The 21,472-nt window shown below is 54.8% G+C and overlaps 10 protein-coding genes; 3 read left to right on the forward strand and 7 right to left on the reverse strand.

Annotated features, from left to right (window-relative positions):
• Positions 1–97: 97 nt before the first annotated feature.
• On the forward strand, positions 98–1,286 carry CHC_T00001481001 (hypothetical protein). XM_005712121.1 is given in 4 exon segments: positions 98–269; positions 393–784; positions 925–1,236; positions 1,237–1,286. 3 exon segments carry the CDS (start codon positions 98–100, stop codon positions 1,234–1,236), a joined length of 876 nt encoding a protein of 291 aa, XP_005712178.1. The 3' UTR covers positions 1,237–1,286.
• A 491-nt stretch (positions 1,287–1,777) lies between these two features.
• CHC_T00009099001 (exosome component 10 Rrp6) lies at positions 1,778–4,642 on the forward strand. The gene has a single exon (XM_005712122.1). It carries the CDS (start codon positions 1,778–1,780, stop codon positions 4,640–4,642), a length of 2,865 nt encoding a protein of 954 aa, XP_005712179.1.
• Positions 4,643–5,030: 388 nt separating this feature from the next.
• On the reverse strand, positions 5,031–6,212 carry CHC_T00008864001 (ribonucleoside-diphosphate reductase beta chain). Its single transcript, XM_005712123.1, has one exon. It carries the CDS (start codon positions 6,210–6,212, stop codon positions 5,031–5,033), a length of 1,182 nt encoding a protein of 393 aa, XP_005712180.1.
• Positions 6,213–8,451: 2,239 nt separating this feature from the next.
• On the reverse strand, positions 8,452–9,780 carry CHC_T00001482001 (hypothetical protein). XM_005712124.1 is given in 2 exon segments: positions 8,452–8,541; positions 8,542–9,780. The coding sequence occupies 1 exon segment, from the start codon at positions 9,778–9,780 to the stop codon at positions 8,542–8,544; it is 1,239 nt and encodes a 412-aa protein (XP_005712181.1). The 3' UTR covers positions 8,452–8,541.
• Positions 9,781–11,730: 1,950 nt separating this feature from the next.
• Positions 11,731–12,156, reverse strand: CHC_T00010049001 (Bet5). The gene has a single exon (XM_005712125.1). The coding sequence runs from the start codon at positions 12,154–12,156 to the stop codon at positions 11,731–11,733; it is 426 nt and encodes a 141-aa protein (XP_005712182.1).
• Positions 12,157–12,438: 282 nt separating this feature from the next.
• On the reverse strand, positions 12,439–13,533 carry CHC_T00001484001 (hypothetical protein). The gene has a single exon (XM_005712126.1). The coding sequence runs from the start codon at positions 13,531–13,533 to the stop codon at positions 12,439–12,441; it is 1,095 nt and encodes a 364-aa protein (XP_005712183.1).
• Positions 13,534–15,336: 1,803 nt separating this feature from the next.
• On the reverse strand, positions 15,337–16,299 carry CHC_T00001485001 (hypothetical protein). Its single transcript, XM_005712127.1, has one exon. The coding sequence runs from the start codon at positions 16,297–16,299 to the stop codon at positions 15,337–15,339; it is 963 nt and encodes a 320-aa protein (XP_005712184.1).
• Positions 16,300–17,284: 985 nt separating this feature from the next.
• CHC_T00008649001 (Diphthamide biosynthesis protein 1) lies at positions 17,285–18,667 on the forward strand. XM_005712128.1 is given in 2 exon segments: positions 17,285–18,565; positions 18,566–18,667. 1 exon segment carries the CDS (start codon positions 17,285–17,287, stop codon positions 18,563–18,565), a length of 1,281 nt encoding a protein of 426 aa, XP_005712185.1. The 3' UTR covers positions 18,566–18,667.
• Positions 18,668–18,669: 2 nt separating this feature from the next.
• Positions 18,670–20,424, reverse strand: CHC_T00009564001 (Peptide chain release factor eRF3, (GTP-binding subunit)). XM_005712129.1 is given in 2 exon segments: positions 18,670–18,813; positions 18,814–20,424. 1 exon segment carries the CDS (start codon positions 20,422–20,424, stop codon positions 18,814–18,816), a length of 1,611 nt encoding a protein of 536 aa, XP_005712186.1. The 3' UTR covers positions 18,670–18,813.
• A 55-nt stretch (positions 20,425–20,479) lies between these two features.
• CHC_T00001486001 (hypothetical protein) lies at positions 20,480–21,236 on the reverse strand. Its single transcript, XM_005712130.1, has 3 exons — positions 21,139–21,236; positions 20,667–21,076; positions 20,480–20,577 (listed from the first exon to the last, which is right to left on the reverse strand). Exons 1-3 carry the CDS (start codon positions 21,234–21,236, stop codon positions 20,480–20,482), a joined length of 606 nt encoding a protein of 201 aa, XP_005712187.1.
• Positions 21,237–21,472: the final 236 nt, after the last annotated feature.

Consider the following 21,472-nt stretch of genomic DNA (forward strand, 5'->3'; position numbering starts at 1 on the left):
CCCGTCCCCGCCCTGCCCCGCCTCATTCTAACCCCCTCTTCCGCTTTCCCTCCCCTTAGCAATGCCCAACCCCAATGATGACGACTTATTCAAGAAGATGTTCGCCTCCTTCATCAACCGCAAGAACCGCACATCCAACCCTTCCGCCCACCCGCCGTCGCATCCCTCCCGCCCCCAGTCCAACCTTCGCCCGCTTCGCTCCTCCTACTACCCCTCCCCTGCCGCATCCAAGCACGCCTACTACGACCAGTCGCCAGGCGCCATCGGCGGTCTCCTCAACCTGCGCCAGCACGACCCGCCGCGCCATTCTTCCGCCAAGCGCGCCGTCAAGAGCTCCAAGGGTTCCAAGGGCTCGAAAGGCTCCCGCGCGGGCTCCAAGGGCAGCGAGAAAGTCCCGTCCGCCTCTACGGAGGACGCGCCCCCGCGCAAGCGCACCCGCGTCCTCCAGAGGCAGAGCGCAAACATCGATGGTATCGTTCTGAGAACGCATAGCGCACACGCTAGCTTGCACTCTTCTGCCAGTGGAAAGCTTAGCAAAGCTCGCTCTGTCAACCGCGCGCAGCTTCCGTCGACGGGACCCCCTGGGGGGAGCTCATCTAGGGGGGGCGGCAATAAGCCCCCGTCTCAGAAGAGGTTTCCATGTCAGAGGTGTGATGCTGTGTTTGCCCAGAATGGTCAGCTTAGTAGGCATGTCAGACGCGTGCATGATAAACTCAGGCCGTTTGCGTGCGAGCATTGTGGCAGGCTGTTTGGCGCCAGAAGCGACCGCTCAAGACATGTCACGGTATGTTGCATGCGTTTTCTCTTCGTCTTTGTCTTCTTACCTCCGCCTTCCCCTCTCTTCCCGTGGTGTGTCTTGTCACGCGTGTGCTAACGTATTCTTGCTTTGTGGTTATGGTTTCGGTTTTTTTCTGCGTGGCATAGATTGTCCACAAGAAAGTGCGTCAGTTTCCGTGCGAGCGTTGCGGGTTTGAGTTTCAAGCCAAGACGCATCTGGAAGCCCACGTACGTACCGTGCACGACGGACAGCGCCCATACAGCTGCAACCAGTGCGGCTTTTCTTTTGGCTTGCGGTCTAACCTACTCACGCACCAGCGCGCGGTGCACGAGAAGGAAGCCAAGTGGATCTGTCCAACGTGCCAGACCGCCTTCAACCGCAAGCACGACATGCATCGTCACCAGAAACTCATGCACGAGGGGAGCCCGGCCTCGGCCTCGGCGAGCAGAAAGCGCTAGACGACTCAGTAAAACAGCACAAATAGGCTTGCCCTGCCGCCGTTTTTTCGATCCCGGTGTCAGTTGGGCAATGTCATGCCAAGTGCTTCTGGTTTTCTGCACACTTTCAGCGCCACCTTTCATCGTTCGAAGCCTGTGCTTCCGCTCCCGTTCCACGACGAACACAATCACGGGTCTGAATCGAAGCCGTACTCGCTAATAGGGCTGCACGCCACGCCCCTTGCTGGACAGCAACCCTGTCGCCATCCCAGCGCGCTGGGCAGGCGCCATCGGACCATGACTTCCAAGTCATACTACACATGAGCTCCCCGTTTCTCAACCACATCCCGCTGTATACACGTGTCATGTGTCGTCACTCACACGTGTACACTCCCCGCCGATCCATCCGGGCATCCAACGTATCGTGAAGGCGGCGGCGTAACGTTCTTGCTCCGCCCTCCCCCTAATTTGCATCACCTTCCCCTCACGCCGCCGTCAGCCACTCAATTGCGCAAGTCCCATCCCGCTACCCTCTCCCCCACGCCCTCGAAGCCTCCCCGCGATGGCTCCCAAGCCCGACGCCGATAAAAAAAGCTCACATGCAACCGTCCCGGCGTCCAAAGCGCACTGCGTCCGCGTCCTCAAGTCGCTGCGACGGACGGCGGTAGAGTCGGACCCGCTCCCGCAGGGCGACGACCTAGAGCTTCTGCACGCGGTATGTCCGGAGACGTCTGCGTCGTTGCGGCGCGCCACGCGGCGCGTGCGCGCGGCCGTGTCGGCCGCGGCCGCGTGCTACGTGCCGGCGGCGACGGACCCGGAGTCGGAGTCGTCCGACAGCGCGCCGAGCGTGGCGGCGGAGGCGCTGTTCGACCGCGTGCACGAGGCCACCGACGAGGCCCTGGAGCAGTTCAACGCCGCCCTGGACCGCGCCAGGGGGATCCAAGACGCAGAGCCGCTGGAGACGGGCGCCGTCGGGCCGGAGACCAGGCTCGGGAGCGGGAGGCACAGGGAGTGCGCGTGGGTGGAGATGGAGAAACCGCAGATGGCGTTTCCAGACTGGCCGGTGGATAACTCGGATACCGCGTTCGTGCCGCCCGGGGTGGCCGGGGCGAAGGGGGCGGACGTGGACGTGTACTTGCAGGAGCTGTATCAGGCGAACTCGAAGGCGAGTGGAGGCGAGATGGAAGGGAAGCATCCGTATGAGGAAGAGATCCGGGCGGCGGAGGAGGAGATGGCGGCGAGAGTGTTTAAGAAGGAGGACACAGTTGTGTATCGGTCTATGAAGAGTACTCCGTGCACGTTCATCAAGACGGAAGAGAAGCTTTTTGAGGTGGCCAACCGGTTGAAGCGAGTGGGGGAGGTAGCGATCGATATTGAAAATCACAGTGTCAGGTCGTTTCAGGGGTTTACGTGCTTGATTCAAATGTCGACGAGGAGGGAGGACGTTGTCGTGGATGCGCTTGCGTTGAGAGGGTCGGTGCATAGAGCGCTGGCGCCCATTTTTGCCGATGAGTCGATTGTGAAAGTGTTGCATGGTGCCGATAAGGACGTGCAGTGGCTGGAGCGCGATTTCGGCGTGTTCGTTGTCAACATGTTTGATACGGGGCAGGCCGCGCGGTTGCTCAAGTTTCCGTCGGCCGCACTGTCATACCTCCAGGCACGGTTTTGTGATGTCACGGGAACGAGCAAGAAGAAGTTTCAGCTTTCAGACTGGCGCCAGCGGCCGTTGCCGGATGACATGTTTCAGTACGCTCGCTCTGATACGCATTATCTGTTGTACATATATGATAGGCTCAAGACCGAGCTGGCGGACAAGGAGTTGACTGCCAAGGCGTGGAAGCGCTCGGCCGTCGTTGCGAGAAAGCGCTACAAAAAGACTCGGTACGACGGAGGCATTCCGCGCCATCTTTGTGCGAAGTATGGTCTTGGATTTGATGCCCATCAAATACGCCTATTGGAAGAGCTTTACGGATGGCGAGACCGGAAAGGACGGGAGGAAGACGAGAGTTTGAATTATGTGGCTCCTCTTGGATCTCTGTTTGGTATTGTGAGGGCGCGTGACAGGGTGCGAACTGTTGAGGGACTCATGAAATACGGTTTTCCTTCCAAATCTGTACCACCAATGATCAAGGCAAACGCGGATGAAATTGTGCGCTTGATCGTAGATTCTTTGGATGCAAAACTTGGTGATCTTGAAAAGAAATGCGCGGCACGGCCTGCTCCTATTCAGTCATCCGGCGCAGGAGACGGGGCCAAGGAAGTTCCCAAGGGCGTCGCAATGCACCGGAAAGAGGCAAAGGAAGGGTTGCCATCTGGGGGAAGCTTACCCTTACGCAGCAAGACCACGGCTTCTACGGAGCAGCCACAAGTCACTTTGAAAGCTTCTGCCCTGCGTAAATCGCGTTTATATGACTCTGACTCCTCAGATTCGGATATAGATGAAGGGTCGGTGTCAAAAGTCGAGGTGGGCGTTCTAAACCCGGCTCCTGGCGGCGAAGGAAGCGCAGGCGGCCTCTCTGTCTTAAGTCTTACGAAACCTGACGCACTCGCTTCGAGTCCAAGGGAATTACCGGGCCCCCCCGAGTCTGATCCGAATCCCCGAACCCTTGCTGAGAATGCCAAACCCATTTGTACGGTGACAATGGCTAAAAAGTCAGTGTTCAACCTTAGCGATACTGACGATGGCGACGACAGCAGCGATGAGCTCCCAGTCAAATCCGTGTCGGAGCTAGACGCTGCAGTATATTCGAAAAAAGCAAAAGCAACGAGAGCCGAAAAACAAACAAACTACCTAACCCAAGAAATGGGAGCTTCTTCGAAACGAGACGAAGGGCCTTCGATCTTGGCAGCAAGACAGTCCGTATTCAACTTAAGCGATGATGATAGTGATGACGAAGAAGAGCGCAGACCCTTGGGTGCCACCGCACATATCCTTGTTCGGAAGGGCATCCTTGAACAAATTCACTCTGGCATGAATGGCTTCATGCCCAAGAGTTCGGACGGATTTCGAGTCGAAACTGCTCCGGCTTCAGACGAAGAATTGACCCCCGAGCCCATCATTAATAACAGTCCAGTCGAGACGAAGAGAAAAAGAGATAACGAGGACAAACTCGACCAACGTCCTTTTATGTCATTGGAGGAGAGGTTCGGGTCATCATGCGTTAAAAAGAGGCGAAAAAACAGCAAGAAAAAGAAGAAACGCGTTGCCATGCCTGAAGCTGCTCCTGTAATCCCTGCCTTCAACTACACAAAGGCACTTCAAGAGGAAAAGAAGAAGCGAGAAGAAGCAAAGAAGGATGAACCGTATGATGCGATGCAAAAGCTTCGGCTAGATTGGAAACCGGATGGTAAGGGAAAGAAACGTCCCCGGAAGGCCAGAAAGCACCCCGCCAGTGGATCAAGGTCGATGAGCTTCTCTCGGCGATAATTTTGGCCACGTTCATAAAGCCAACTGAAAAAGGTCGTCACCCAGAAGCTAGAGCTCTTTGCTTTGCCGTTTCTCCCGTAGCCCACTGCAAGCCTTACGCCTGAGAAGGTGATCAACCGTTGTTCAGCATGTCAGAAACAAATCATACGTTCCAATGGGACGGATCCACAACCATTTTGACGACGTACAGTACGGTTCCTATACTCACAGGCCGTGAGGGATATACGCCAAGACGTCTTGCTCGAGTACAATCATAAGAAGGTTGCTAACTGCCCAACACGTGCCTGTGATGCTCGCATATTTAGTGGTCTTTAGCGCAAAGGAGGCCTCTCATATCACGAAATATAACACTGTATGTACATTTACAGCCCTCTCACTTGATCAATAACTAAAACTCAGCGTCCAAACAAAATTCTTCTCGTTTGCGGCTAATAGTTACACCGTCAATGTTCACATTTGCAATGCGATACTCTCCAACTCTTCTCTCAAAAAAGTTGGTCTTCCCCTGCAGCGATATGAGCTCCATCCACTCGAACGGATTTGCCGTACAAAAATGCTTTTCATGTCCCAGGGAAAGCAGCAATCGATCTGCAACATATTCAATATACTCCTTCATCAACTGTTTGTTCATGCCAATCAAATCCACGCTCAAAGCGTCACAAATAAACTCCTGCTCACATGCCACAGCACTCTTGATGAGCTCAATTGCCGCACTATCGCTCAGTCTCTCATGCGCGGGGAGCATGCCGTATAAAACGCATGCATGTTCACAATGCAACCCTTCATCCCGTGATATAAGCTCGTTGGAGAAGGTGAGCCCAGGCATGAGCCCCCTCTTCTTCATCCAAAACACGGCGCAAAACGACCCCGAAAAGAAAATCCCCTCCACGGCTGCAAACGCCACGAGCCTTTCCACAAACCCTGCGTCGGAGCTAATCCACCTGAGAGCCCACTCCGCCTTTTTCCGCACGCACGGAATGCTCTCCACGGCCGCAAACAAAAGTGTCTTCTCCGCAGGGTCGGCTATATATGTATCAATCAGTAGTGAATACATTTCCGAGTGCACGTTCTCCATGGCGGCCTGAAAGGCATAAAAACAGCGCGCTTCTGGAAGCTGGACGTCTGTGCAAAAGCGCTCGATAAGGTTTTCCAAAACAATTCCGTCAGATGCGGCGAAAAAGGCGAGGACACGAGTCAGGAAGTGGCGTTCGGCGTCCTTGAGGCCATTCCAATCGTGCAGATCCTGCTGGAGATCAACTTCCTCTGCGGTCCAAAACGATGCCTGGTGGCGCTTGTACAGCGACCATAACACGGGGTGTCGAATCGGGAAGAGCGAGTACCGCTCTGTGCAAGAAGCTCGGAACACCGCGGGGATTTTGGTGGAGGGGGGGAGGTGGACTTCTGCGGAATCGGCATTGGAAAGTTTTATTCTGGGGGGTAGCGTGGGTATCGCAGGCTGCTTCTGTCGCGGGGGAAGCGAGTCATCATCACTCGATGCAGAGACGGTGTCCAACGATGCGCTGCTATCTTCTGAACGCTCTAGCGGCGCAAGGAGGTCTGCGACTGTCATGGTGGTCTCGGACGCTGGCAGACGTTTGGAGCTGGCGCTGGTGCTGGATGCATCTCAGGGGATGTCAACGACGGGGTCAATACGTGCATAACAATGCCGCATGAGATCGGAAAGCTTTCGGACGCCGTGCGGAGATCTCGACACTCTTGATCAGCTGATCCGAGAACGGACGGGTCCACAGTGTGGACAGCGCATCTGACGTCTGTACACTCCACTGAGGCCTCAGAGTGGGACATCCTGCCATGCAGGACCTTTTATCAGATTTAAGGACATCCAATAGGCACGCGACTATGGAAAGTCCTTGCTGGATTGATGCTACAGTATACCCGCACATATCGCATCTGCAAGACGCGGCGCAAATATACGCCTAACTTGTACACGCGTTCCTGAACACCACGTTTCTCAAGTTGTCACATCTTCACCTCACATTTTCCCCTCACACCTTCCCCTCACACCTCTTCCGATCTGTACTGCGAGTCTCCGACTGAGGTACTAGCAAAAGGTAAGCGTACAGTGATTGAGGATGGCATTTACGTAATCCATGCATGGCAGCCTGAAAACGATAACGTAGCTTGAAAGCAAATATAAGAAAGATACCATTCGATCACACTGCCAGCAAGCTCCCACAACATCTCGCTAGACAGCATCTTCATGGCGTTCAACAAACGTTCATCCGTCGCCTCCCCTCTAATACTTTACAGCTCGGTCTCACATAAATATTTCTTTCAACAATGCTCCCCATTGGTCCACATCTGAGGCCAAAATGGGTAACTTTGACTCAAACTGTCCGACATGGACGGATTGCTCATGCCATCTCAGGGATCAAACTCTGTCCTTTCCCGGTCTGCTCCGATAATTCTTGATGCGAAATGTCTACATCGAAATGTAAATCAGGGGTTGAAAATTTGACCCGGGCATTTTGCAGGCATCTTGCCATCTTGGAGTTTCCACATTTCGTCATTTCGCTGCGGAAGAGGACCTCACGAACAATTCCCTTCTTCCACCTGTACACGAGAAGAAATCAGCTAGATCAGATTGTTAGAGTTTTATGTGCTTGATAACGCAGTTTTGGAGTACCATCACCTTGATAATTGCGGGGCACCCGTCTCAACATTGTTTAGTTCGGCTACTTCTGACGTGACTCTCCCCTTCTTCCCCATCCAGCCCATTTTCTCTTCATTTCTTGCTTTTAAGGCTCACTGGAACTCTGAACACAACAGCATCGTTTCATATTCTTCCCTAGTTCAATTTTTACAAAGCCGACATTGAACACACCCGACCATGGGTCCAGTGGCCAGTTGCGTCAGGTCACAGCCTCGTTATCCTGTATTGGCTCCTCCGATGCAGCGCCGGGCCGTGAAAAAGGCTGAGATCATGCGACCACCGAAGATGCGACTGCAAACGATAACGGAACGCGCAATCACTCTTGACGCTGTGACTCCGACAGCGTCCGAAGCATCTCCATGTATCCTTAAAGCCACGGATAGCACGGTGGCTTGGGTCAAGTCAGAGGGAAAGTTCTCGATGGATTCAGACGAGGCTCCTGTGCCGTTGAGCAAGATATTGGCTTCTCAGTTTCGGAAGCAGGATCATGAAGCGAAAACTTTTGAAAACAAACTCTTTCACCAAAACATGAAGAAAGAGGAACAGCAGTCTGATGGAACCTCTTCAAATCAAGACAGTGACTGCCAAAAGACAGGTTCTGATGTCGGACAGGCAAACACATCCAATGCCTGGATTGAGAAGGTTGAGAACGCCGACCAGCCTACCGTCGAGAAGAATGAGACTGGAGATGAAAGGGTTGAGGGCAGCGACGCACCGGATAAGCTTGTAGATCAGGAAAGCCTTTTCAAAGAGTCGCTTTCCGTAGTAGAAAACCAACCCCCTGTTCGAAACGAGTTTCGGGCAATGCCTTCTGTGGAAGAAGCTATTGCTAAATTCGATATTCTTGGACAACAAGCTATCGGAAGGGAAATGAGGGGGACCCAACAACAACAAGCTATCGGAAGGGAAATGAGGGGGACCCATAACGACATTACCAGGTTTGTGACAGCGGATGTCAACGACGAAAATTCGTCTTCATCCGATGTTCGCGAAGAAAGCATCGAAAACCCTAGTAACTCGCTTGGAGATGGCCGAGGCAATGGTTTGAGAAAAAATGCTGCCGTTGAGGGTTCTCCACGTGCAGTTAGTGAAAGTGTTCCTGCTTGACATCTGGCGAAGGTGCATTTCTACGTTGCATGGAGTGGGGCTTCTTTAACCCTAGTGATTTACGATAGAACAGTACTGATAGGACGGTCTGTAAAACTTTAGCGCATGCGATTTATAACTATGGTAGCATTCGCTTTTCAGCCAGCACTTCTAAATGCAAACGCAAGAACGCTACCACTACTGCAACGGTTGCATTCAACTCAGTAGAAACACCCCCCGCCGCTTTTCGAACCTGGTCATTAAGACCGGGTATACCAACACCCGCGAAGTCAGGAGCTTCCCCCGTACCTAGATTCGGGGTAAGAGGTGTCACGTGGGTGCCTTCCAATTTCCGAATCACTGCACTGCGTGCTCCAAATCTGGTGCAAAGCACGTCCTCGAGCGCCTCATTTTGGGAGAGCGTATCTCGACTGAACGATATCAGCAAGTTCTCTGGAACATTGTAACGGCTTCGAACAAGCTGAAGAGTTTCATCAGGAGTTGGAGTGAATTCATCCGTAGTTGAACTTGCAAAGGACTTCATCGTATCTCCAACCTTTTTGAGAACGTCAGATGCTTGGTTTACCGAATCTGCGCTTCTGCTATCAGCGAGCCCGGATAGATCGAGACTGCGCAAGAAATCGGCAACCTTACTCAATTCTTTGATAGACTTTGCAGTTGATTCCTCGCCTATCGCTGATTGAATAGCGTCCCACATGGGAATGCTTTGTTTTGCAGTATAGTTGTTGAAGGCCAGGAACAAATTTGCCACAGTAGGCCCCAAAGCCTGTCGCGCGTCTTCGTCACAATTCGCTAGTAGCTGCACTTTGGCCCCGAGGCTATGTCCCATTCCAAACGTAGGAATCCATGGCACATCCCATCTACCAACGAGCTCACGAGTTGCGTCACCAAGCTTTTCAGATGCGTCCGCCGCAAGAGCAAGATGGTCAAATGATGGGTTTACCGGTGCTGCCACTATTGCGACATTTCCGCGCCTCGCGATTTCCTCAAGAAAACGACCGTATAAAGCTCGCGGAGCAATGCCGGCAGCAAACCCACCTGTGAAGCGAACAACGGCTACGGGTCTCGTCGCGGATGGAACGGTGACTACCTGACAACCGGCCAGGGTTTCCCATACTGGCTCGTCAGCATTAGGCGGTGGTGGCGTGTTGACATTGGCGGACGCTGAGGCGGCTTTTTGGTCGGATGGAGACGAGGAATATGGGCGAGGGGCGGCTGCAGAATTGGAGACCTGAATTCTGCTTGGTGGTCGGCGTCGCGAGCTGCGTTGGTGGTGTTGGGAACCAGGGCGGCGTTCTGTTGATATCCCGATGGTGCAGTTGTTCACAAAAGCTGAGTTGATGCAAGAAGTAACCATTTCTCTCGTGTAGCTTGCCAAGAGAGAAATGCATGAAGGCCAGGTGCTGACGTAGATGAGCTGGAACTACGGGACCTTATGGCAGAGGTAGGGGATCAAGTATGGAAGCGAGGTCCAAGCTTTTTATGAAGGTCCTTGCATTGCTGGCCTGAGCAGATTTTTTCCTTCAAAGCTCTCACGCCGAGTTTGTCTTCTTCTGCAATTTCGGCCGGTGGCGGCGTAACGCGGCGTAACTTGACGAGACAGCGCGGTGTATAGGTATCGTCCACATGTGAGTTGACATGGCGCGGGACAAGGAATCGCTTCTGCCGTCAGGATCATGCGGGCTGACTGCGAATCCCACGGATGATTTTGATGCTAAGCAGGGATGGATTGAACTTGGCTCTCAATCGACAAAAGCGACGGCTGCGGGGTTTTGGCATGTAATTCGCTCGTTCACACGCGAGCAACACTGGAACAAAACAATTTTTGAAGTCTGTGTAACGGCGGAAGAGGTGGTCGAGTATCTCGGAACCGAAGAAGGGAAGGAATGCGACTCTATCAAAAGTCATGCAGAGAGCTGGTACGGACAGCATACTCCAAAGCCGGGATTCCGACTGAATGTGATGCGCACCTTATCTCGGAAGACCCCAGCCCCTATCGGTGGTGGGTCAGATGGCTCTGGATTGACGTATAAAGCCGACGAGTGGACAGCGCAATACATCAAGACGGTTGCACGCGAAACTGGCAATGCAGAGCACCTGCATACCGCGGTATTTGGGCTTGTTGTTCCGGAAAACGTATGCGGCCCTGAAAATCCTCGCGCTCTTCGCTACTGGCCGTTTCAGTACCCCAAGGTAGCCTGCTACCGCTTTACATATGAAGCAGATGCGGACGGTAAGGAAGGGGGTGTTTTGCGATACTCTGTAATTCCGCTCGGGGAAGATGCTGCGTGCCCAAGAAACTTCGAGAGTTTGAAAGTACATTCAGTCAAGTCGGCAGCGAAAATGCTGTCTGTGCTTCGGAAGAGAGCAGAGACGTATGATCCTACCACAGGGGGCAGCACCTATGTCAAAAGGGTTAAACATGACAATCTCCTGACTGAGATTGAATATCGCACGCGATATGATGCCATGAAGCTCAAGTATATGTTTTGGGTAGAACAATGGACGGAATGCACAGATCCCGTTAAGTTTGTATATGAAGAACTCGGTATTGCCGCATACCTCTGCGCCTTGTGGGACAAGGAAAGAGCAGAAGAGGGCCTGAAAAGGAAGCAAAGTTTCATTGATTGTGGCTGTGGGAACGGGTTTCTAGTTTACCTGTTAATAATGGAAGGCCATGAGGGCATTGGGGTCGACTTACAGAAGCGAGGTATCTGGAGCAAATATCCAGCAAAGGTCTCGGCTGCGCTATATCACGAGGAAATGGACCCGCTTTCCTACGATTGTTCAAAATACGACTGGATACTTGGCAACCATAGCGACGAACTTTCACCATGGATTCCTGTCTTAGCGGCTCGTGCTCAAAAGACTATAAACGCTCGGCCAGTTTGCGAGGTTGATAGTAGCACCCTCAATGGCGGTGATATGGATCGCGAGCTTCGACGAGCGTACCCGCGGTTCTTCGTGCTTCCATGTTGCTTTTTCGATTTTGACGGAAAGAAAGTGGCTTTCGGAAAGACTCGGCGGACTGTGGGGGTCCGGGCTGTACACGGGACTGGGAAATACGAGCAGTACTGCATGTGGATTGCACAACTATCTAAAACCTTCGGGTTTAGCACGCAGATTGAAAACTTGCGGATTCCCAGCACGAAGTACGTAAGTTTGCTTGGAAGGTATGTCGCATATGAAGAACGAATCAGTCCGAAAGTCGTCAAAGAAATGACATCTCTTCTGCTGCTTGATGCGAAACAGTCACATATGTAAATTCTTCTTGATGAGACGTTATTAACGCCAGCACAACTTGGTCTCAAAAGCACGGGAGCGCTCGGATATAGTCGTCCAACTTGGTAATAAATAGGTCTGACTTAATCACATTCCCGCGTGTGTACAAAGGGTTTTTAACAACATACTCGACAAACACGGAATTGTAAATCTCGCTCAAGGCATGTGTAACGTCGACTCCTTTAAAGTCATTGCTGGTGTTGAGCACAAAGCGAAGACCTGTAGCGGTTTCAAAGTAATGCAATGCGTACACATCTGTAACAAAGAATGACGGAATGCCGCGCTCGGCATCGGGCGAAAGCTTGATGGAGAAATTGCGAAGGGCGAAGAGCATGCCAAACATGTTTTTGTGATCATCCGACATGTCTTGAGGTTGCCTGGTCCGCTGCCATTCGTGGTAGCAAAGACAGGTACCAGTGCGATCGAAGAGGTAAAAGCTGAACACAGCCATTCTTCAGGCCAGAATCAAAAGGCGGCGTCTCTATAGATACGAAGATCGCCCGCCCCGGCGAGAAGATAGTTGTTGGTCAAAGAGTCTACGAACGGTTTGCTCCAATTCTGAGTGTCGGCAATATTGAAAGTACGAAAGTCTCTGAGAGCTATTTATGCCCCAAAAGAACAGATTTTTTTTTATTTAGAGCATCCCCACCGGTACGCAATCAAATCATCAAATAACAACACTTGGCACACTTTTTCTGTAATTTGATTGGCTCCCTAGAATTTGGTTGTTTCGTTATTTGGCTGTTTGATGCTTCGGAAAGAACTGCCCCACCGGTGAGAACCAAATGAAGTACATTCCCCTCGTACTCACCATCGCATCCTTGTACTCACACTCGTACTCACCCTCGTATCGCACCCTCAGTCGTAGTCGCACGCTCACTCGAAACCCATCCCGCGACCTTCTCCCTCGCCACTCTGTCTGCACTCCTTCCCTCTCACCTCCACCGTGGACAAAGACAGACTGCCGGCGCTGTCCTCCCTGCTCACGGACAGCACGCGCTCCCCACGCGACCGCGAGCAGCGCGATCCCGGAGAGAACATACGCGCCGGCGGCAGCGGTGCTGCGGCGGATGATTGGCTCGACAGCCGCGAGCGACGTTCTCCTGCGGCTGCTGCTGCTGCTGAGCAGCGAATCGCACTGCTCTAGCACTGTCTGCGCTTGTGAACCTGTCGGAGGACGAGGAGCCGGCGGCTCTGACGCACGCGGACGCGGTGCGGCTCGCAGCGCAGGTGGTCCTGGACGCGGACGTCGTCGCGCTGCACGCGGCGCTGCTGTCCAACCTGACGCGCTTCGCGCCGGGCGTGGACGAAGCGGAGGGCGCGGACGGGTTTCGGGAGAGGGGCACGCTACTCGTGCTCGTGGAGAGGGTACCGAGTATTCCGAATGTGCTGCGGCTGTCGAATGCGTGCGCGAGCCAGGAGGGGAGGGACGTCCTGTTGGTCGAGGGAAGGCAGGCGGAGAGACAGCTGTTGACGAGGTTGCTAAGATTGCTGGAGGCGGGGGAGGCAGAGAAGAGGCTGGCGGGGGCGAGCTGGGTGCGGAACTGCGCGATGGCGGACGAGTGCCATGATGTGTTGGTGGGGGTACGGCGGTGGTCGCAATGTGCTTGGGGAGGTCAACGGAGGTGGGACGGGAGGAGATGGCGGAGATTCGCGCCTGGTTGGTCGAGGAAGTGTTGTTGTTGTGTAAGAGCCGGGCGGGGAAGGACGCGCTCAGGGATGGCGGGGCCGTCGACGTTCTGGAGGGATGGAAGGGAAGAGCATGCACGCCGTAGTGGGCATTCTGGATCGGCGGGAGACACTGGTAATCTCGAGGCAAATACCGCATCGATGCACTTTTTCGTGGGAAGCCGTTTCGGTCGACCAATAGAACGTGCACAACTGGATTGTCAAGGGTAATCAAACAGAGACTACCCGAACCAAATTCTTGATATTTGGTTCCGATTTTTAGATCGACACCAAAAATTTGATGATTTGGTTGCACCCGTGGGGATTTCAATCGACATCAAATCATTAAATTTTGGTTGTTTGGGTATTTGATTCTACCGGTGGGGATGCTCTTAGAAGCCTGATCGACGGCTGTGCCCAAAAACTGAAACGATATACTGTAGGTACCCCTCAATAGTGCACCCTCGTGCCATCAGCTATAGATACGCACTACTGACAGCGCGAACTAATAAAGGTCCATCCACAGGTCACAGCCCACCGGCCACAAAATGCTCCGATATGAGCATTTGACGTCGCTTCTTGCGCGCTTGTTGATGATAGGTCAGTGGTCGCGGTGGTCGCCATGGGTGGTCGGGGTGTTCGGTCGTGGTCGTCAACAGCAGCACAGTGGTGTGCATCTACATCGGCATGGCTCCACGTGCACAGGTGTACACGTGGCAAGAGTTGTGACATCCCTGAAAGGGGTGCACTTTTGGCCATGTGCACTATTGTAAAGCGAACTATTGAGGAGACCCCCCGTGTATGACGAAAAGGTGCTGCTCTTACCAGCTGTCTGTTCTATTGTTGACGTTGGGAAAGGCTGTGCTCTAGTTTGCTTGTCAAATTGCAGTTCTAGCGAGGAAGCATTTGAGAAGGACATCAGTCTCAAAGCAAGAGCTCCGAAAAGTGGACCAACTGCTAAATGTCGGAAACGAAGTCAGTCAGCATGGCAGAAGGCGACTCAACAGAATGGCAACTTGAACACGAGGACCCTAACGAAGAACCCGCCGACATGGGCGAACTTGACTATGACTATAGTACAGTGGACGAGAAGATAGCAGCCGGTCTGGTCGAAAAAGAGAAAGGAAACAAGCTATTTGCCCAACGTGACTACGAAGCAGCGTGGAAGCAATACGACCGATGCTTTGTGTTCATGTACACATCCAAAGAAGAATGGGAGGCCATTGGGTCTGAGGCTCACAAGAAAATGAACAACTTCAAGCTGCCTTGCCATCTCAACCGCGGTCTTTGTCGGCTGCGGAAAGAGGACTTTGACAATGCGCTTTGGGACTTTACCGAGGCGCTTCGGATAGACCCGGTGAACCCCAAGGGTCTATACCGGCGTGCTATGGTACTCATCGGGATCGTGAAGAAGGACATGGCGAAGCAAGGGACAGACGAGCTGTGGGATTTGGACACGTCAGAAAATCGGGCAGACGATGCGAAGAAAGACTTGCTGAAGGCTGTCAAGCTTGTTCCGAACGACGTGGCGGTAAGGAAGGCGTTTGAAGATTTGAAGGCGGTCAAGGAACAGTTGGCAGTGCATAGGAAGAAGTACAGTCAGGACCAGAAGAAGCTCTACTCGACGCTCATCTCGAATTTGGACAAGGACAACCAGAAGCTGCGAGAGGCTGAGGAAGAAGGGCTATTCAAAGATATGCCGAGACTGGAGAGAATTCGCATTGCATGACATTGGATCGAAACCGAAATGCGGCGAGGGGGCGGAACGACAGGCTCGAAGGCCGAGGCATGTGAGAGTCTGTATGCGATCAGGACCAGGCTTGAAAATGTACAAGTGAGTACCAAGTTTGCGAAGAAGCTCTTCCAACAAAGTGTATCTGCAACTATTTGCTAAAACTATAACAAGTTCCTTCCTACCTCCCATCCCCTTCCCCCCCGGGCACCACAACATCTCCCCACACCTTCACACGAGCGAACTATGCCCCAACGACTGCGTAAGATCTTCAAAGTCTAGCTCTCGCCACGGCGGAAATGGCCTGCTCAACTTCTCCGGCGACATCTCCGGGAGCTCTCTACAAAGCGTGTCGACGACGGCCTCATGCACGACGGCGTTCCCCTCCTTCGACAAATGCAAGCCATCGCACAAATACTTGCCCAGCGCGCTCTGCTCATCCACAAGTTCCCCGCCCTCCTCCCTGACCCTCTTCAAGATCTCCGCATGCACGTCCACGACGGGGCATTCCAGCTCCTTCGCAAGCTTGACGCACGCGTTCGCATACTCCCTCGTCCGCGCGGCCAGGCGCTCGGGCTCTGGGTCGTCGCGGTCCTGCTGCACGGGCGGCGGGGCGATGAGGACGGGGACGACGGGATTAGTCCTGCGGATGGCGCGCAGGAAGTCGACGAGGGTGCGCAGGTTGGCGATGTAGTCGTCGAGCGGGACGCACTGCGGGCGGCCGTCGACGCACGCGTCGTTGGCGCCGAAGAAGATGAGGGCGGCGCGCAGCGGGGCGGTGGCCGGGAGCGTGGACACGACGCGCGGGAGGATGTGCAGGGCGGCGCGCGAGTTGTAGCCCGAGAAGCCGCGCGCGAAGACGTCGGCGACGCCGGCGTACGAATCGCGCAGCAGGGCGACCCAGCCGGGGCCCGCGGGGCCCGCGGAGAAAGCGCCCAGCTCGGTCAGCGAGTCGCCGAAGAGGAGCAGCGACGGAAGGGGCGGCAGCCGCGAGGACGGCAGGCGCACGGAGCGCACCGCGTCGGACATGCGCGTGGAGAGGGCCGAGAAGAGGTCGGATACAGGGTCCTTGAGCGGCGGGAGCGGGTCGATGCCGTCCACGATGGCCGGGGCGAAGAACGGCTCGTCTGGCAGGGGGGACGGCGGCTGCGGAGGGGCTTGCACTACCTCGTCTTCGGCGGCCGCAGACATCATTGCGAGCGAGAGGGAGGTGGGGGCGGGGGCCGGGGGCCGGGGAAGGGGGAGAGCGGGTCGGGGGGAGTGACCTCAGGGAGCAGGAAAGGAGATTGCTTACAGATCGAAGGTAGTGTACACCTGATACGATAAAGACTACTGTAGGAGTTCCCGTAGGGGCTGCGGTCCAGCGCAAGAAGGCCTCCTACTGGCCACGGTGCAGCATCATGGAAGGAGAAGAAGCAGTAGATCAAGGTTTGCGAGCTTTCTTATCTTTTCTCGTGAGAGGATGTCACCTCTCTGTATGTTTTGCTTGCCTTTAAGAGGAGCGTGCAGCAGAGTACCCGGCGTGTGAAAATATGACTGGTAGTTGGTGTCAAACTCATCCAGTTAAAGGGAAGTGGATAAGTAAGAAGTTGCCTTTTTCTACAGTATTTCACTGTAAGGGGATCGTTTAGTACACAAGTAGTAGTTGCTCGACCTGCGTGTGAATGTGAGAGAGCAAGAGTTGAGTGGGAAACAGAGAGCCTCCTTGCGAACGCTGTCTGACTGCACGGACATCGCAAGGGCTCGGACGGCCGCTCGTAGGCCTGTCCATTGTCACTTTAATAAACTCTATTTTTTCTCTTTCTTGGAATTCCCTGAAATCTGACACGGCGGGCTTGGGGAAGGCCGAAGCCAATAAAAGCCCCACAAAAGCGCAAGCTTTGCTGCTTGGAAGCGCCCATTCCATGATTCTGAAGGCAGAAGCCCTGATTCCACTCATTGTACCCCTGGGTACTGTAGCGCATGCGATGATCTCATTACTCGTGCCCCAGTGCAAAAATTTGTGTCTCTCGGTCTCCCAACGCAGTCACCTGTCACAACGCAACATGTCACAACGTGTTAACGTGTCGCAACGCACCGCAACGTGTCACATTGTCCGCCCGTCGGCGCTTCGTTCGACGTCCTCACCGCGCTCCCCATCCCAGCGCGTTCCCGCACCCGTCCCACTCTTCTCCCGACCATGCCGTCAGCCAGCCCTGCCGCGCCGGTGCGCGAGGGGCGTCTGATCGGGAGCGGGCTCCGCCCCGCCCCATCCGCCCCATCCGCGCCGCGCGCCGCCGCGCCACCCCGTCGCGCGCGCCGCCCGAACGCCATCCCGCCCTCCCTTCTCAACGACCCGGAGCTGCTTTCCGACATTGCCACGCTTCCCTCCAACTACAACTTCGAGCTCCCCAAGACGGTGCACCGTCTCCGCCAAGCGCGCGCGCAGCGCGTGGCCCTGCAGATGCCGGAGGGGCTGCTGCACTTCGCCACCACCATCTCGGACATCCTGTGCCGCCACGCGGGCGTCGTCGACTCGATTGTGCTCGCCGATGTCACGTACGGCGCGTGCTGCGTGGACGACCTGTCCGCAAAAGCGTTGGGCTGCGACTTTTTGGTGCACTATGGGCACTCATGCCTCGTGCCCGTCACGCAGTGCGTGCTGCCCATGCTGTATGTTTTTGTGCACATCGCGTTCGAGCCGGCGCACTTACTCGCGTGCGTGCGGGAGAACTTTGCTGTGGAGGAGAGCGTCGCGCTGCTGGGTACGATCCAGTTTGTCGACACGCTGCACGCCGTGCGGGAGACTCTGGCGGCCGAATATCCGCGTCTGCTCGTGCCGCAGAAGCGACCGCTGTCGCCCGGCGAACTGCTAGGCTGCACGGCGCCGACGCTGCCGGCCGATGTGGACGCGCTGCTGTACGTGGGGGACGGGCGGTTCCACCTGGAGAGCGTGATGATCGCCAACCCGCGCGTCAGGGCGTTCCGGTACGACCCGTACGAGAAGAAGCTGACGGAGGAGCGGTATGCGCACGCGGAGATGCGCGCGATGCGGCATGCAGCCGTGGAAGCGGCAAAGGGGGCGCAAAACTTCGCAATCGTGCTGGGGACGCTCGGGAGGCAGGGCAGCCCGAAGATCCTGGAGCGGCTCAGGGCCGCAGCAAGGGAGGCGGGGAAGACGGCAGTTGTCGTGCTGCTGTCCGAGATTACGCCCGCAAAGGTCAAGAGGTTTGAAGAGGGCGGCGTGCACGCGTGGGTGCAGATTGCCTGCCCGAGGTTGAGCATTGACTGGGGGGAGGGGTATGGGAAGAAGCCTTTCCAGCACACTGGCGGCCGCTCGAGCATGCTGGGAAAGACCGAGTGGAGGGAGCAGTATCCGATGGACTTTTATGCCAAGGATGGGGGTGAGTGGACCAATTATTACAAGGAACCGTCAAAGAACAAAGTTGTGAATAAGCCAATTGCGAAGGCAACAGCGTGAGAGGGCATATTTAGGAATTAACGCTTCTGCATGAGGTCCTCGCGTCCTAGCGCATTACTGGTGTAAAAAGACAAGAAGGGAGGTAGTAGGGCCTTTACAAAACGGGCTTCCCAACACTTTTACGGCTGCCGTTAAGAGGTAGTTCTGGCACCGGCTGCAAAAGCAGAAACAGTTGTTGGAATTTTCCTACTAATCAGAATATTAAGATGCGTCTGTCAAGTTACATTATCGAGTCAATGCTAAGCGATTTAATCTCTGTTCGACCCGTCTGGTCTGTCGGAATCAGATATCAACCTCGCTACTGTACCCACGGCAACTGTTTTGCCCTCGTCACGGATCATAAATCGTCCGAGTTGTGGGAATACATCGTACGGCTCGACGCAGATGGGCTGCGACATCTTCAACTGTACTAAGCACCTCATGCCGGGCTTGACAAATTTGGGATTCTTTTGCTTTGCCTTACCCTTTTTGTCCAACTCAGCCAACAGCTTAGACACGGTGAACTCCTCAACAGCAGAATGAATATGAATCACGGCGGAGTATCCTGCGCAGATGATACTCTTATGCTCTAACACCATCAATCGTGCAATAAAAGAGTGTGTGTAAGAAACAAGGTCCGTTGATGAGCACAAAACAAACCCGACCCGGACATCCTCCTCTTCAATACCCTTTAACCGGAGGCGAACAACATCCCCTGGCTCCGCCGCTTGCGCGGTCGAACCCTCGAGCTGGAGCGAATCTATGAGCACTTCAACACGATTCGGCATCATAACGAGCCTGTCGTTAACCTTAATGACTCCGGACTCGAGCTTACCCATTACCATTGTTCCCATCTCCTTGTGTTTCTCCGAAATCGGCATCTTGACTGGCCCCGATAGCAATCTCTCCGGCGGACGTAGGTTCTCCAGTACATCCAAAAGCGGTTCTCCATCATACCATGAACACGTCGAACTTGGAACCTTATCCTTCAAATTCTGGCCCGTTATGCCAGACACCGGGATCCAAACCAAGCCCTTCGAGTTCCACCCGACTTGCTTCAAGTATGGCTCCAGCTTCGTCTTGCACTCTAAAAACCTCTCCTCGCTCCACGAACCATCGGGGTTGAGCACGCTCGTGTCATCCAACTTGTTCACTACAACAACCATCTGCCTAACGCCCGAAGTCTTTGCCAGCATCGCATGCTCTCTTGTTTGCCCCCCTCTTTCGAATCCTGTCTCAAACTCGCCCTTCCTCGCTGAAATCACGAGAATGCCGATATCCGCCTGGCTCGCCCCACCGATCATATGCGGCACGTAGTTCTTATGACCGGGTGCATCTAGTATGGTAAAGCGCCTCGTCTCCGTTGTAAAGCTAGCCTGTCCGCACTCCTCAGTCTTTCCTTTCGCCCTCTCCTGCTCCGACGTGTCGAGTGCGAAGGCAAACTTCCAGCTCTCTCGTCCTAATGCCTTGGCCTCCTTCTCGTACTTCTCCATCGTACGCTCGTCCACATTGCCCGTGAGCACGAGAATATGCCCCGATATAGTGCTCTTCCCCGCGTCGACATGCCCGAGCAGCACGACGTTCAGCGGCTTCTTCTGATCCAAATCAAAGGCCCCCAGATCCACCTCGTTCTGGGATGTGTTTTCCACGGGAGCCTTGGGCCTTGTGGGCTCAGCTTTCGCGGGTGGGGCTTCCGATGCTGCGGCGGTGTGTTCCGACTTGACCTCGGAGATGGCGGCTTTTGCGAGGGCTTCCGTGGGCGGGGAATCCGTGGGGTCGTCCTCCCAAGATCCCTGCGGCTTGTCGTTGACTTGTGGTTTCGGCTCGTCGGCCGGCTGCGCGAGCCATGAGGGAACAAACTCGCTCGCTTGGGGATTCATCGTGTGTAGGAAGCGAAAGGAGGAAGAGGGGAGGTATCGGGTACGACAAAGTCGATTATGGATCGCCGCGCACAAGAAGCCCTGAAAAGATGCGGACAAGCGCCGCAGGTAAGAAAAATGAGCCAGCGACGCGGACAACGGGCGACCATCTATCTCTTTTTCTATTATTTTTGGGGATCAGCATAACGGCGGGGGCACACGTGTACCTTTCCTTCTGATCCCATCACGGCCTTCTCCACCACCCCATGACGAATCAGCAGTTGCAACCATTGTTGTTGTGAAGATAGTCGACACGGCAAGAGTCCCAAGTCCAAAGTCGACCAAGGTCAAGGGCAGCTGCAGGAGGACTGTTCCTGAAGATGACCGATGTCCGCCCCACGCAAGAAGCGCCGGCTCTCGCCCGATTTGCACACAGCCGTTCTCTCCGTCTTCCACCACGCCCCAGATGAGCCGTATCCCCCCAAGTATGCCAACCTCCCCACCTCCCTGCTCCACGCCTCGAGCCGCCTCACATCCCTCTGCGAGTCCCTGATATGTATCTCTAAAGAGGGCGGCCACGCAGCCCTCCGTGCACTTCAAACCGAGCTGCGTGACCGCTTTTACAGCTCCGCGGAGCTCCTCGCTTCGCTTCACGCAGACGATGACGACGAAGCTGTCGCTCCTCTATGTGCAACGCTCGCCCTATTGCGCGCGAGGAATCTCCGCGCGTGCGACTTGCTCCCCGAGGTCGTCGTTCGCCGCGCAGTGTATGAGCTGTCACGCCCAGAGGCGTGCTCTTGCCGCGGCGTGCAGGCGGGTTTGAAAGGTCTCATCAAGGAGCTCGTGAGCGAAGGGGGCCCAGGATGCGAAGAGATTCTCGATGCCTTTGTGAGCGTGCTGTTTCGGGGTAGTCGTGGTAGCGCGATAGATGCAGGGAAGATGTTCAGGCTCACGGAGGTTGCGTTGAGAGTGCTGCGCGAGGTCGAGGAAGGTGTGGAGATGCAAGTGGGTCGCTTTTACAATTGGTTGCGCAGGGTCGTTATGCCGACGGGGTTGGCAAGGGAGACGG

The sequence above is a fragment of the Chondrus crispus genome, genomic scaffold (genome assembly GCF_000350225.1).
Source record: "Chondrus crispus Stackhouse genomic scaffold, scaffold_100, whole genome shotgun sequence".
NCBI classification, from domain to species: domain Eukaryota; phylum Rhodophyta; class Florideophyceae; order Gigartinales; family Gigartinaceae; genus Chondrus; species Chondrus crispus.

Coding starts and splice junctions, on each gene's coding strand:
- CHC_T00001481001 (XM_005712121.1), top strand. CDS start 98: ATGTTCGCCTCCTTCATCAACCGCAAGAACCGCACATCCAACCCTTCC. Junction 270..392: donor GTCGCCAGGCGCCATCGGCG/GTCTCCTCAACC, acceptor GCAGCGAGAAAG/TCCCGTCCGCCTCTACGGAG. Junction 785..924: donor ACCGCTCAAGACATGTCACG/GTATGTTGCATG, acceptor TGCGTGGCATAG/ATTGTCCACAAGAAAGTGCG.
- CHC_T00009099001 (XM_005712122.1), top strand. CDS start 1,778: ATGGCTCCCAAGCCCGACGCCGATAAAAAAAGCTCACATGCAACCGTC.
- CHC_T00008864001 (XM_005712123.1), bottom strand. CDS start 6,212: ATGACAGTCGCAGACCTCCTTGCGCCGCTAGAGCGTTCAGAAGATAGC.
- CHC_T00001482001 (XM_005712124.1), bottom strand. CDS start 9,780: ATGGTTACTTCTTGCATCAACTCAGCTTTTGTGAACAACTGCACCATC.
- CHC_T00010049001 (XM_005712125.1), bottom strand. CDS start 12,156: ATGGCTGTGTTCAGCTTTTACCTCTTCGATCGCACTGGTACCTGTCTT.
- CHC_T00001484001 (XM_005712126.1), bottom strand. CDS start 13,533: ATGCGGTATTTGCCTCGAGATTACCAGTGTCTCCCGCCGATCCAGAAT.
- CHC_T00001485001 (XM_005712127.1), bottom strand. CDS start 16,299: ATGATGTCTGCGGCCGCCGAAGACGAGGTAGTGCAAGCCCCTCCGCAG.
- CHC_T00008649001 (XM_005712128.1), top strand. CDS start 17,285: ATGCCGTCAGCCAGCCCTGCCGCGCCGGTGCGCGAGGGGCGTCTGATC.
- CHC_T00009564001 (XM_005712129.1), bottom strand. CDS start 20,424: ATGAATCCCCAAGCGAGCGAGTTTGTTCCCTCATGGCTCGCGCAGCCG.
- CHC_T00001486001 (XM_005712130.1), bottom strand. CDS start 21,236: ATGAGACCTTTCAAACCCGCCTGCACGCCGCGGCAAGAGCACGCCTCT. Junction 21,077..21,138: donor ACGACGACCTCGGGGAGCAA/GTCGCACGCGCG, acceptor GAGGAGCGACAG/CTTCGTCGTCATCGTCTGCG. Junction 20,578..20,666: donor AACTGCTGATTCGTCATGGG/GTGGTGGAGAAG, acceptor ATAGAAAAAGAG/ATAGATGGTCGCCCGTTGTC.